Source organism: Papaver somniferum, chromosome 9 (genome assembly GCF_003573695.1).
Source record: "Papaver somniferum cultivar HN1 chromosome 9, ASM357369v1, whole genome shotgun sequence".
In the NCBI taxonomy this organism is placed as follows: domain Eukaryota; kingdom Viridiplantae; phylum Streptophyta; class Magnoliopsida; order Ranunculales; family Papaveraceae; genus Papaver; species Papaver somniferum.
In genome coordinates, this window is record NC_039366.1 from 1,632,409 (window position 1) to 1,646,399 (window position 13,991).

The 13,991-nt window shown below is 37.3% G+C and overlaps 1 protein-coding gene across 1 annotated transcript; it reads right to left on the reverse strand.

The window, feature by feature from the left end:
• Positions 1-2,869: 2,869 nt before the first annotated feature.
• LOC113308846 (serine/threonine-protein kinase PBL27-like) lies at positions 2,870-4,499 on the reverse strand. The gene is made up of 4 exons (XM_026557293.1): positions 4,232-4,499; positions 3,909-4,101; positions 3,466-3,830; positions 2,870-3,341 (listed from the first exon to the last, which is right to left on the reverse strand). Exons 1-4 carry the CDS (start codon positions 4,421-4,423, stop codon positions 3,042-3,044), a joined length of 1,050 nt encoding a protein of 349 aa, XP_026413078.1. The 5' UTR covers positions 4,424-4,499; the 3' UTR covers positions 2,870-3,041.
• Between the last annotated feature and the right edge of the window lie 9,492 nt (positions 4,500-13,991).

Consider the following 13,991-nt stretch of genomic DNA (forward strand, 5'->3'; position numbering starts at 1 on the left):
AATCCTCGAGTGGGGTAGTTACTTAAAGAGGAATTGAGGTGTTCTAAAAGAGTTTCAGCATCGGGAAGATTGGCCGCTTCATCTGAAAGGTTATACAGGTCTGCGAAGACAATCAAGTAAGAAGTGTGAATGATCGCATAAAAGGAAAAAAGTGAGAAAATCTGAGCTACATACCAATGAGTTCCTTGTTTCTTTCTCGAGTTTGGAGAACAATTGAGAATTAGTTAAATTCTCATTTCTAAGTTTTGTATTCTCACTCGTAAGGTTCACGTTCGCATCTGAAAGATTAGACTTCTCATGTTTCAGCCTGGTATTCTCATCTAGCAACTTGTGAAGTTTTCTATCATTGTCTAAAGAAATTGCATAAGATATGCGGGCACTCTGCAAAGATAAAAATATCATAAGCAAATGTTTCAACTAAGGAAAATATCAAAAACAAATGTTGTAGAATATTACCAAGCCATTCATTACAAATCGAAAATATGGATTTATCGCAGAGGCAGCTCTGCGAAGAGATCGATCCCCCAAATTAGGTACAGTACAGATCTTTGATACCATCTGGAAGGCACGTTACGTTTCATCATCATCAAGGGTAGCAAGAGCATCTCTAGAAAAAATATCAGACAGCTTCTTACGATACGAATCAATCGAAACTTCTTCTTCAGAAGCTAAAGTATTTCCATCTGAAGATTCAGAGCTTGAAGAGGAATCATATCTCGCATGCTTCCTAGAGACATCCTCTTCCGATGAGGTTTTCTTGGGTAAAGTTTTCGACGCGGGTTTCTTAGGGATTCTCTTGCTTTTGCCTAACGTTTTGTTGTTCATAGGATTCACCTGCGCGAATAATCAAGATAAGAAACAGAGGCAACAATATTGTTAAAATAGGAAGTGTGTTTCTTACTCCTTTATTCTGCGAAGTTAATACCTTGAGCGAAGTACTGACCTTTTGGGCATCCTGCGAAAGAGAAGAAATAAAATATAAGACAGTTACAAAAATTTACCAATTGGATTAAGAGGATCACATACCATTACTTTGTTTTCCTCATTTTCGAGTACTTTGAATTCCCAAGGTTGATAGAGAGGGAAATCTTCGGGGAGAGGGTTGTCAGAACCATCTGCAGCTCTACCAGATACAAAGGGCCCTTCCAAGATGACAGGATAATTAAGCCAACTGGAATCATTAGATCTGCGAGAAGCACGATTAGAGTTTGAATTCCAATCCGCATATCGCATAATTTTATCATCTTCAGCGATACCATTTGCTCTCCTTACGCAAACAACCCACTTAGTCACGTTACTTTTCATAATAACGATATAATAATTCTTAAAGAAATTATCAAGAATATACTCAGCATGATCTATGACTTTGTCACGATGACCTTCTTTTCGCACTTCATCGGGATAAGAATTTCCAAGACCAGCTGCGCGACGAGCATACTCTAAGGTATCCTAATAGCATCACCACTTAACTGAAATATTCCTCGTGCGAAACTTTCATCAGCAAGAATTCTATAGAAAAGAGGAATATTAGGGTTATATAAAGGAATTGGCAGAGATTGAAGTTGACCTAACGAAACGATGATTTTTCGGTTACTCCACTGCTCGGATATGATTAGATCAAGATTAAGTTTGGATGTGAAATTACATGAAGGAGGAAAGGAGAGTTCATAACCCCTCTGATTGAAGTCGGTTTTCATTCTGTTAAATTCGATCTCCATCTTTTTACCAGCAGGAGCCATTAAATAATGGGAATGAAGAATATGAATTTGCAGAGAAGGTGAAAAAGAATAAAGAAGATAAAAGAAGTAAGATAGAAGAGAATATATAGGAAAGAGAGACCCGTTTTCAAGATTTACCCTCATCAATGCGAAGAAATGAACGGATAAAAACTTGCTGTTAAAAAAGACATGTCAAAAAATGAGTGGTTAAAAGGACACGCTACACAAGAAGAACTTGAAACTCGGATAACTGTAGGCAAAGTAAAATGGAAAAAGATAGGCGTGTGCGATTTTAAAAAGAAGAATTTCTCATATCGCTCACTTTGAAGAATAAGCGAGAAGAGGCAAATGTAGGAGTTAAATATCTCACACATTAATAACTACGCGAAGTGAAGAATACAACATACGCGAGGAGCATCGCACACAACAAATTGAGATGACACATCAGATGATGTCAGCAAAGTCACAGGTAAAGTGTGAAGAATTATGCGAAGAAGTAAGTTATGCGAAGATGAGCGATTGTATATGAGCGAATATGTCGCACAGTGATCCCGAAAATAAAGGGATTCTTAGCTGTCATCCACTATGTAAAATCCTATATAAAGGAGAGAGTCATTGTTTCTGTGAGGATTCTAGGACAAGTCTTGTAAGAGAGAGAAAGTGAATTTAGGTTTCAAGAAGAGTAGTTGTAGTTCTTGAATATATTTTGTATGCAATCTTAATCTTCAATCAATAAAGTAATTGTCCATGATGATCACGTAGAGATATAACCAAATTGAGTGGGGTGTAGTTATAAGAAATCTTATAACTACAAGTTCTTTCATCTTATTTCTGTGGTTTATAATCCTTAGGACCATTGCTAATTGGTTTTGAGTCATTTGATTTGACCGCACCTTTATTCTGGGTCATTATTAGTCCCATATTCTAATCCTTAGGGCCTCTCCACTCATTACCAGTTGATGCCCATGTTCTAACAATTTTCAACAGCCATAGGAACTGTTGCTTTTGAATCATCAATCAGTCCAAGAGATAATATGGCTCCCAAATAGAGTGTATAGGATTTTAAAGTACGGAGTCCACTGGGGAGTACTATTTAACAATTTTCAACAGCCATAGGATCGACAATCAGTCCAAGAGATAATTTGGCTCCCAAATAGGGTGTATAGGATTTTAAAGTACGGAATTTACTTGGGAGATTATGAAAGCTAGATGTAAAAAAGAAAATACAGCTTGCTATACCGTAAAACATTTCTAGAGTTCAGTAAAATGAGCTTCCAGTTTAACAGGAACATAGAGCTTTCATTCTTTAAGTCATGGCAATAGTTAATGACTAAAACACCGGATATGCTGCCACTGCTCAGTTAGTCTTTCTTTCTCAATCTTGCCGATTGTTAACGTGCCTGCTCGATCAATTTGGATAGCATTTGGGTCATAAATTTCAGAAGCTAAATTTGATAGAACATTCACAACAGATCCTATACGAGGCCGAGTGACATCTTTGATTTGTAAACACTCGGCTGCAAGAGAAAGAGTTTGGTACAGGCCTTGCTCTGGATAATGGCCTTTTAGTAGTGGATCAGCCACCGCAGTGAATTCCTCACCGCCCACCAGTTTACATTTTACCTGCATGCGCACTCACCAAACAAGATTCAATCAGCGTCTGGTACTTTCTCAATCTGCATGCATCTGTTGAGTTTTTATCTTGTTTTCTTAAAAGTGTTTGTAAAATAAACAACTAAATAGTTACCCATTCGATGAGACTAGGCTTAATATCTGCCATGCACCCTGAAATCAGTTCTAGCAAGACTAAGCCAAAACTGTAGATGTCGAATGATTGGGTGAGTTTCAAATTGAAATAAAATTCTGGTGCATGGCGATAAGACTGACGGATGATCATGAGTTGCCACCTTGCTTGGTTACACTCGTCAGGTTCTGGTATCCGTTCCTTGAACCCGAGGATATCTGACAGTTTAGGGTGATATCCTTCGCATAGGAGAATGTTGGAGGGTTTGATATTTCCATGAATTACTGATTCATCATGCAAGTATTTTATTCCTTTAGCTGCACCAGCTGCAATTTTCATCCTCGTATTCCAGTCCAGAGGCTTCTTATCTAGAAAAACATGCATGATCATTTTAGTCCCAACTGAGTGAGGTCAATGAAAGAAAGAGATTTAGTAGGCCATCTTACCATGCAAATAGCCCGTTAAGGATCCCAATGGCATGAAGTCGTGAACAAAATACATCTGGTTTCCGTCAATGCAGTAACCGGTCATATCCACTATGTTAGGATGGTGTAAGAGGCTACGTATATGAATTTTCAAAAACGTTGACCGGTAGACGCCAATTATCATTTCCTTGTTAACTTGTTTAACTGCAACTACCTGTGAAGTAAAATAGGAAAGAAAAAATTATGAATCAATACAGAGACTATAAAAGCGGATGTGATGAAAATTGAAATAGCTTTTCAAATTATCACAAAGTTCTTAACTGGACACATATATACTAGCTAACCTGTTCACTGCTCTTTAAGCAACCTTCGAATGTACTCCCGTATTCTCCCTCACCCAAAAGGGATTCTGGTGCAAAATTCTTTGTGGCGACAGCAAGTTCCTGAAACTCAAACTTAGTGACAGCAGTATGACCCGCAGCAAAACTACTGGAGCTTCCACAATATCTAAAAAATTGAGATAAATACGCAAACATCAACAAGAAAACTCAAGTTATGACAAAAGTATATATGTGAGCTAGCCAACAATTTGATCAGTCAGTGAGAAAGAGAGATCCCTAGCAGGAAGGAAAGAAAGCGCGCAGCCTCAAAAACCAAAGGCAGTTCACAACAAGATCGCAGATGTAATGCAAGTTGTGGTACACCTGCTGTATAGAGTATATATATATATATATATATATATATTGTGAGTAGTGTCAACCCTTAAAAAGTGCAGGTGTTCCTTTTTTTCCACACTTACCCCAAACAAAAAGAAAAACTCGAGTTGAATTTTTTTGCATTTTTTCTAATTTTACCAGTGAAAAACCATGCATGTGGGTTGATCTGACGCGGTAATTCCAGTTTCGGTATGTCTTCAAGCTAACCACTTTCTTGACTATGAAGAATCAAAATCAATTCTCACATTCAGCACTGGTGTGAAAACCTTGTTTCAAAATGATTTTAAACCACGCGGTTTAGGCCCACTTCGACACTCCTTTGAAGTCAGGTTGAGATATGGCATCTCATTTATTATTAATGGCTTGCTCTTGTTCAGTCAGGCAAACCTTTGCTATTTACAGGGGGTGTAGAACATAAGAAATAGGAGGTCCTTGGTTATAGACGCATTATTTTGAGAAAATAACAATGGAACCAGCTCTATTATATATTTTAAGTCCAGCTAGAAACCAGTACAAGAAATCTAAACGCGTTTGATTCATGTTTGCGATCCATCAATGTTGACCACCTGCACTAGCTAGTTACCTCCTGAATGACTGATATAAGGAAGACACTTGGGAAATGTTCTATGCCGAACATGGTTTAGTGCAAGGACAGACCCGCACACTCCGTGGCCCATTAGCAGCTTGATCATAGGAAATTTCTTGTAAACCTACAGCGGCGTGAATACAGCAGCAACACCCGATAAGGTACATATTGTGGAATTAAAACTCTAGTCCAAGTTGAAGCCTTCCCTTTTCCACTATAGCTGCTACAACCATATAGTGCCATAATGAGGTACCCATTATCAGAAAAATTACAACAAATTAACCTGGCTAGTTTGGGGCCTCCAAGAATTATTTGAGGCCTATCACTAGAATACTTTTTTTTATAGAAAAATCTTAGAGAACCACTCAGCCTGCTGTAGGATCAGAATCTCGCAACAATCATGTCTCAGCGAAATTATCAATGATACAGCACAGTAGCGTCGCAGAACAGTTTCAGAAATGATAGAATAAATGACGTCATCTAAAGTCATGAGAAATATGTGACAGTCTTGCGAAAATTAGAGAGCTTGCGAAATTAACATTTGTAAGGTTGCGAAAATGTCGCAAACCATATCCGAAAATAAAGGACAAATTAGCTGTCATCCACTATGTATTTCCTTATAAATAGTCATTCGAGTTGTAAAGGAGAGGGAGATCTTTTTCGAGTAAGAAACAAGTAAATAGGAGAGAGAAAGTTCAGAGTAGAGATCATTCTTGATTTCTTTATTTTCCTTGTAAGAACATTCAGAAATTAATCAATAAAATTAAGAGTGTAAACCTAAAAATGAGCTGATCAACAATGAAATCATATGAGGGGTGTATTGTAGGAATTCCTGCAACTACATAATGGCGCTAGAAACAGGGAGATTGAAGATCGAAAGTTGAAGATTGTTGATTGAGAATATTCAAATCAAGAAAGTGATTAAACAAATCAGTGAATCAGTTAGAGGAAAGATGAATAGAATTAATAAAAATGGCAAAAAATTGGAGTGTAATATGATAACAAAGAGCTTGATTAATGAATTCCATGAAAACATCAAAGGAAGAATACATAAACGAAATTTTGAAGGAAAGAAAATTATGGCGGTGGAAAAAAACATCACCCTTGAAAGATTGGGAAAAGCAAAGAATTGCGTTCATGGCGGAAGAAATACCAAAAGAAAATTTGAACCATACATCTCCGATGGTCATCACAGTGTCTATTACACGAAAAGAGAAGGAGACAACAATAAAATCCACAGGAAAATGGATGTTGAACAGAACTTTAATTGATACATGAAGTTCAGTTGATATAATATTTTATCATGCATTCCGGGAAATGGGATTTAAAGACGAAGAAATGTCCAATTCAACATATTTTGTTCACGGCTTTGGAAAATCCACAACAAAACCTAAAATAGAAATAGTGGTACGAATTCCACTTGGAGAAATCGAAACACATGTGACATTATGCGTGGTGGATATGGAATCGCCATATAATATGTTATTAGGAAGATCATGGATACATGCGATAAAAGTTGTGGTATCAACGTTGCATCAATGTATTAAATTCCCCACTCCAAGTGGAATAGGTGAAATCAAAGGAGATGTTGACAATGCGAAATTATGTCATCAAATTGAAGTAAGACATTATGAAGGACAAGCAAAAAAGAAACAATTTCGCAGAAAATTGGCAAAGGAAGCAAAGAAGGAAGAATTTAGAGTATATATGATAAGGGCAAAAGAAGGCAAAGGAATACCCAGCGAAATTTCGGAAGAAGGGAAGGACCCATAAAAGCAATAAAGAACCCACCAATGGGAGAACCTAAACCCAGTTACACTGCCGCAGAACCAACAAAAGAAATAAACGTTGGGACTATAGAGGAGCCTCTAATGTTGAGAATTGGAACCAAAATGGATATAGAAGAAGAAGAAACTGTTAACTTGTTGCGAGAATATAAAGATATTTTCGCAGGAAACATGGATGAGATACCAGGAATAGATCCATCAATTGCATGCCACAAATTGGAGATTAACAAAAATGTGAGACCATTTAAACAGAGAATAAGAAAAATTGCAACAACTTACCATTCCCAAATAGAAGAAGAATTACAGAAAATGCTTGAGGCAGGAATTATAAGAGAAGCTAAATACCCAGAATGGATAGCGAATATGGTCATTGTCCCAAAGAAAAACAAAGGAATCAGGATTTGCATAGATTTCACTGATTTAAACAAAGCTTGCCCCAAAGATAGTTTTCCGTTACCAGATATTCCTCAAATGGTGGAATCCGCAGCGGGAAATGATAGGGTATCATCTTTAGATGGGTACAAAGGGTATAACCAAATCCCTCTCGCTGAAGAAGATCAAGAACATACTGCTTTCTTTGCCCCTAGAGGTTTATATTGTTACACGAAAATGCCATTTGGTTTGCGAAACGCGGGAGCGACATATCAAAGAATGGTAGAGAAGGTGTTCGCAAAATGGATACATAAAACATTAGAAGTATACGTGGACGACATGTTAGTAAAGTAAAGAAGCTAAAGACCATGTACAAGACTTGAGGGAGATTTTTGAACAAATGCGGCAGTATAACATTAAATTGAATCCTGAGAAGTGTACTATTGGAGTTGCATCGGGAAAATTTTAGGCTACATTGTATCAAAGGAAGGAATACAGGTTGATCCAGAAAAAGTGCAAGCAGTTCGTGACATGCCAACACCAGCAACAATAAAAGATGTACAGAAGTTGAATGGGCTTCTAGCTTCGCTGGGGAGATTCATTTCGCGATCATCAGACAAATGCAAATATTTTTTCGATATACTCAAGAAGGGTGCAAAATTTAAATGGAGTGATGAATGTGAAAAGGCTTTTCAAGGAATCAAAGAACATCTTATGAATACAACTATTTTACAAAAGGCAGAACCAGGAGAAGAATTATTGATTTACCTTGCGACAACGTCGCATGCATTAAGTGTTGTGTTATTGCGAGTAGACGCAGGAGTGGAGAAACCCATTTATTACATTAGCAAAACTTTTAATACCGCAGAGAAGAATTACTCAAAGATTGAAAAGTTAATCTTAGCATTAGTTTATGCATCATTTAAGCTCCGCATATACTTTCAAGCACACAAGATAAAGGTATTAACAAAAGTACCAATTGAATCAGTGATGAAGAATTCTAAAAGATCAGGAAGGGTGGAGAGATGGAATGCACAAGTAGGCCACTTTGATATTAAATATGAAATTTTGTCTTCACCAAAATCACAAGTTGTTGATTTCTTGGCAGAATTTCCTTTAGAAGAAGATGAAAGTAGAAGAAATGATGGATGTAGAAGAAGAACATGGAGATCCAAAAGATTTATTAACAGAACCAAATAGATGGGAAATATTGGTAGATGGATCATCAAATGGAGAAGGAAATGGAGTTGGAATTGTTTTAATTTCGCCAGAAGGAATAAAGATGGCTTTTTCATTCAGATTGGAATTTGCATCCACTAATAATGAAACAGAATATGAAGCTGTGATACATGCCTTAAAATTCGCAATAGAAATGAAACTAGAAAATGCCAGGATCACTAGTGATTCGCAGCTAGTTATTCGCCAAATAAAAGGAGAGTATACTACAAATGAACCATCCTTGAAGAAATACAAGAAGCTGGTTGAAGAATTGTCAGCGAAAATCCCAAAATAAAATGGAGGCACATTTCAAGAAAATAATAGACTCGCAGACGCTTTTGCTTTCATCTCAAGCATGATGACAGATCCAACTGCGAGATGCATAAAAATACAAACACTTCTGTCACCATCAATCAATAAAGAAGAGGAAGATGTGGATGTGATGATATAGATAATGAAAAAGAAGAACAAATAAAAATGTCGCAGACTGGAGAATGGAACTTCATGCATATTTGGCGAAAGGAGAAACACCAAGAAATAGATTGGAAACACACAAGTTAAAAAGCCGAGCAACGAATTATGAATTAAGAGATGGGTTGCTATACCGAAAATCCTTTAGTGGACCATCACTCAGATGTTTGACACGAGAGGAAGGAGAAAAGGTGCTGAAAATGTTACATAGTGGAGATGCTGGCAATCATAGTGGAGGAAGATCTTTGGCACATAGAGCAAAAATGCAAGGTTATTACTGGCCATACATGCATGAAGATGCAAAACAAATATCAAGACGTTGCGAAGATTGTCAGCGGCATGGAAAGAAATACATGCACCAGGAGCACCATTGTCATCTTCAACCAGTGTGTGGCCCTTTGGAAAATGGGGCTTAGACATTGTGGGGCCATTTTTACCAGGAACTGGACAAAGAAGATACTTAATAGTCGCAACAGATTATTTCACAAAATGGACAGAAGTGAAGGCAGTACAACATATTCGCGACAAAGATATCTTTACATTCATATTCGAAAATATCATTTGCAGATTTGGAATTCCTGCACAGTTGGTATCTGATAATGGGAAACAGTTTGAGGGGCAGAATATAGAAATGTTACTTAATGCATTCAAGATAAAATGTGGAAAGTCACTCCTTTGTATCCACAAGCTAATGGGCAAGTAGAAGCAACAAATAAAACAATTGCAGATATATTAAAGAAGAAATTGGAAGGACATCACAGAGCATGGTGCGAACAAGTACATAATGCAGTATGGGCTTATAATACAACTAGAAGAGAAGCTACTGGAATGTCACCTTTTTGTTTAACATACGGAGTTGAAGCGGTACGTTACCAACAGAAGTTGTTATTCCGACAACAAAAAGAGAAGCTTGGGAGAAAAATCTTAGTGCGGGTTAATTTTAAAAACTTGATGAATTAGAAGAAAGAAGAGAAAAAGCTTTACAACATATGGAGAATTATCAGCGAAGATTAGCTCGAGAATATAATAAACGTGTCAAAATACGCGAATTTCAACCAGGAGATTTAGTTCTGCGAGAAACACCAATATATCAGCGAGAAAATGGTGGAAAATTAGCGAAAAAATGGGATGGACCTTACATCATTAAGGAGATAGTTGGAACAGGAGCTTATAGATTAATGGATCCAGAAGGAAGAGATGTTGGTCATAGATTAGACAGACCATGGAACAGGTTGTACTTAAAAAGATATTATCCGTAAGAAGCTTTGAGAAGTTATGAATTCTGAAAGAATAATTGCAGATTATCATATCAAAACAAGATCATGATGTGCGAAATTTCGCAGAGATACAATGAATAAAAGAAAGGGGCGAACCTTTATGGCGTACACCCTAGTTCGCGAATAAAATTTCGCAAGAGGCAAATGTAAGACCTAAAGTACGTCATATTAGGGGGTACCTGTTACATGGCTCAGGGAAAGGCTACACCGCCACCGGAACCTGAGTCATGGAGATTTGGGGTCAATAAAGCCCATCCGGGAGAGGCACCTTGGATTCTCAACTTAAGCATATGACTTGGTTGGGCGACTAAGGTAATAAGGACTCTCCCAAGGAGTGCAGATCTGATCAAGGCGCCGAGGTACACGGTTGAGTCAAGAGTGCGGGGCGTTTGAAGCGTCCTTGCCATTCTTGACAAGTCTTGGCTTATACTGCACTCGGCCTGAAGAAAACCCCACTTAGGGTGCAGTCTCGTAACCATAAGCCCTATAGGTAAAAGGGATAAGAGGCTGCGAAAACAACTGGTTGTTGTTAAGACTGGATGGGAGGAGCTAACCTTGTATGGTAGAAGTACGCCTCCTTGAAGGGGCAACCAGGGGGAGATAAGGGCGGCACCCTCCATTAGGGAGCTGATAAGTGTCTTAAGACGCAAATGTCATGAGGCTTTTTATTCGCAAGGATATTAAGGCTTGTCATATTTGTGCAACAATCCTGAAGAGGCAATAATACAAAAGAAAAGATAAGACGAGATCAATGGGTTTTCGCATGAAAGTGCGAAGACGTCCTGCGATTTCGTCGCAAGACGGTGTCATGGGGCTTTATTTTCAAGAATATTTAGGCCTGTCATATTGTCGCAACATTCCTGAAGAGGCCATAATACAAAAGAAAAAGTTAAGACAAGATCAATGGGTTTTTGTATGAAAGTGCAAGGACGTCCTGCGATTTTGTCGCAATGACAAGAGATGGCATAATAAGACCTTTAATTAGGAAGGAAAATAAGACCATATGATAAAACAAATTAATTATAAGCATTCATAACAGATTATTTTTTGCAAGAAAGATAATGAGAGGCAAGTATGGGAATCGATACACAAGAAGCATTATCTTTCTTATCAACAAAATATTAAAAGGAAAAGTTGACTCCAAAGTTGATTGAAAAATGTAACTCTCAAAAGTGATAAAAATAAGACAGTTCAAGAAAACAAAGCTAGATAAGAAGCTCAAGCTTCAATATTAATTCAGTAGCAGGAGATACAAAATTCTTCGCCAACATTCTCGCAAGCTTCTCCTTCATTTCGGTTTGATCTTCGCCATGACTAGCATCTTGATTATCGCCAGCAATTACTTCTTCAGGAGAAATTTCTTTCTCATTCTGATTAACACCAGCAGATACTTCTTTAGAAGGAACCTCTTCTTCATCTTCCAGGAAATTATCCTCTGCACCGCTTTCGTAATCATAATCACTATCAGCAGGACGAGGAACTTCATCATCATCTACTTCTAAAGGATCAATTGATGTAGGAGGAAGAGAGTTGGACAATAAAATGTCATTTACAAGGACTTCAGCCCGGAGATGAACTTGGCGAAGAAGTGCTCTTTGATGATTCCTATCTTGAATATCCTTAAAATAAGCAAGATAATCAAGTCTTCTTTCTGCTCGGTCGCGAGAACCAGTAAGGGTAGAGACGAGCAATGCATTCTCTTTGCGAATTTTAGCATATTTAGCCTCCAGATCAGAAATAGAAGAATGAAGATTCTTCTCAGACTCTGCGAAAAATAGAATACAAAATTTTATTAAGATAAGGAATTCAGAGAGATATGACAAAGAAATAATTAAGGCAGTCAAACTATTATGACTACCTTCCTTTTGCGAAATAAGGTGTTGAATCAAGGATAGAAACTATTCTCCCAATGGTCCATTGCGTCATCAAATTTATCTCCAACTAAACCTTTAAGTCGAGACTGAAGATTTTTCTCTTTAGAAATAAGAAAGGCATTTTTCTTCGCAAGAGAAGAATAAGATTCTTCTAATTTGGAATATTGTTCTTTAAGCTGATTTGCCTTCACACTTAAAGCTATTCTACCTTGAATGAGTGTATCTCTTTCAGCGATAGATGATTTGTTACTTCTTTAAGTTCATTTCTCAAAGAGCGAAGAGATTGCTCTTGGTCAGCACATACTTTTTGGAGAATACTAAGTTGTTGCGAAGATATCGCCATCTTGTTTAAATAAGTTCGCTTCTCTTGAGATAAGGTTTTATTCTCATCTGATAAAGTTTCCATCCCTAAATTAGCTTTAGTTAAAGAATAAGAAAGACGAGATACTTCATTACTTAATAGATCTTGTCTTTGAACTAATTGGGTATTTTCATTGGTAAGATTATTTATCTGATCAAGAGAATATGAATAGAGGTTATCTAATTGGTTATATTGATCCATCAAGATTCTTTATCAACACGGGCTTCTTCAACAGCAGATTCAAATTGATATCTCTCCATTATTCGTTTCTGATTTAATGCTTAACATGCGAAAGAGGGATTTAAAGGATAATTAAACATGGGAAGGATAAAACCATCGAAAAGGCAAATTAAAGACATAGATGGAATCATACCTCTTAATTCATCATTCTTCTTGCGAAGATTGTCACGATCCAGCAAAACATTTTGAAGCTTCTGATTTTCAAGACGAAAGCATTATATTCTTTTTAAAGCTGTCTGCGAAGCAGCTCTGCCAGAACCCAAATGCTTGCTCAGAATTTCGCAAACATTGGACTTGGTAGAAACTTCTTGCCATCATCCAGAATCTCAGATAAAACTTTGAAAGCAATATCTATCCCTTCCACATTTTTTTCACAGAGGGAGAGACTTGGGTAGAGAACTGGTAGAGACAGAAGGTTGAGAAACATTCTCAATGGGGAGAGAAGAGGTTTCATTCATTCGCAGAAGGATCCACAGGGGGAATTTCAATCATATAAAGATCAACTGAGAAATGAAATCAGAGGCAGCATTTTCGCGAGTTGGAGATAAAGGTTTATCTTGCGAAGATGTCGCAGGAGATTTGGAAGAAATGAAATCAGAGCAGCATCTTCACGAATTGGAGATAAAGGTTTATCTTGCGAAGATGTCGCAGGAGATTTGGAAGAAATGAGTAGGTGGAAGGGAACAGAAGTTGGAACAGTTTGAGGTGGCGAGATTTCTTGTGAGGTTTATGAAGATCTTTATCACCCTGCGAATTACAATCTAGATAAGAAACAGAGGCAACAATATTGTTATTAGAAAAAGATAGTGTTTCTTACTACCTTCTCATTCGCAGACTTTCTTTTATGTGCGACAACTTATGCTGTGATTTGGGATTGTTAGGGTTCTGAACTGTAAATTTAGTGTTGGAGCCGCTTTTGCTGAAATAACAAGAGTATGGGAATCACATAAACAACATCAATAAGGCAATAAACAAGATTAATTTCAAATATATCAATTTCAGCAAAATCAAAGGAAGAAAAGAGAAGACTAACCTTGATGAATCCATGAAAAATGATAGCAGGGAGATTGTCTCGAAGAAGATCACGAACTATGAAGATCTAGTTTGAAGATGAAGAAGAACTTAAAAGATTGAAGAGAAAGAAGAAAAGTTGCAATAATGGAATTTGCAGAAGAACGATGAAGTTGCAGAGAGAATAAAAG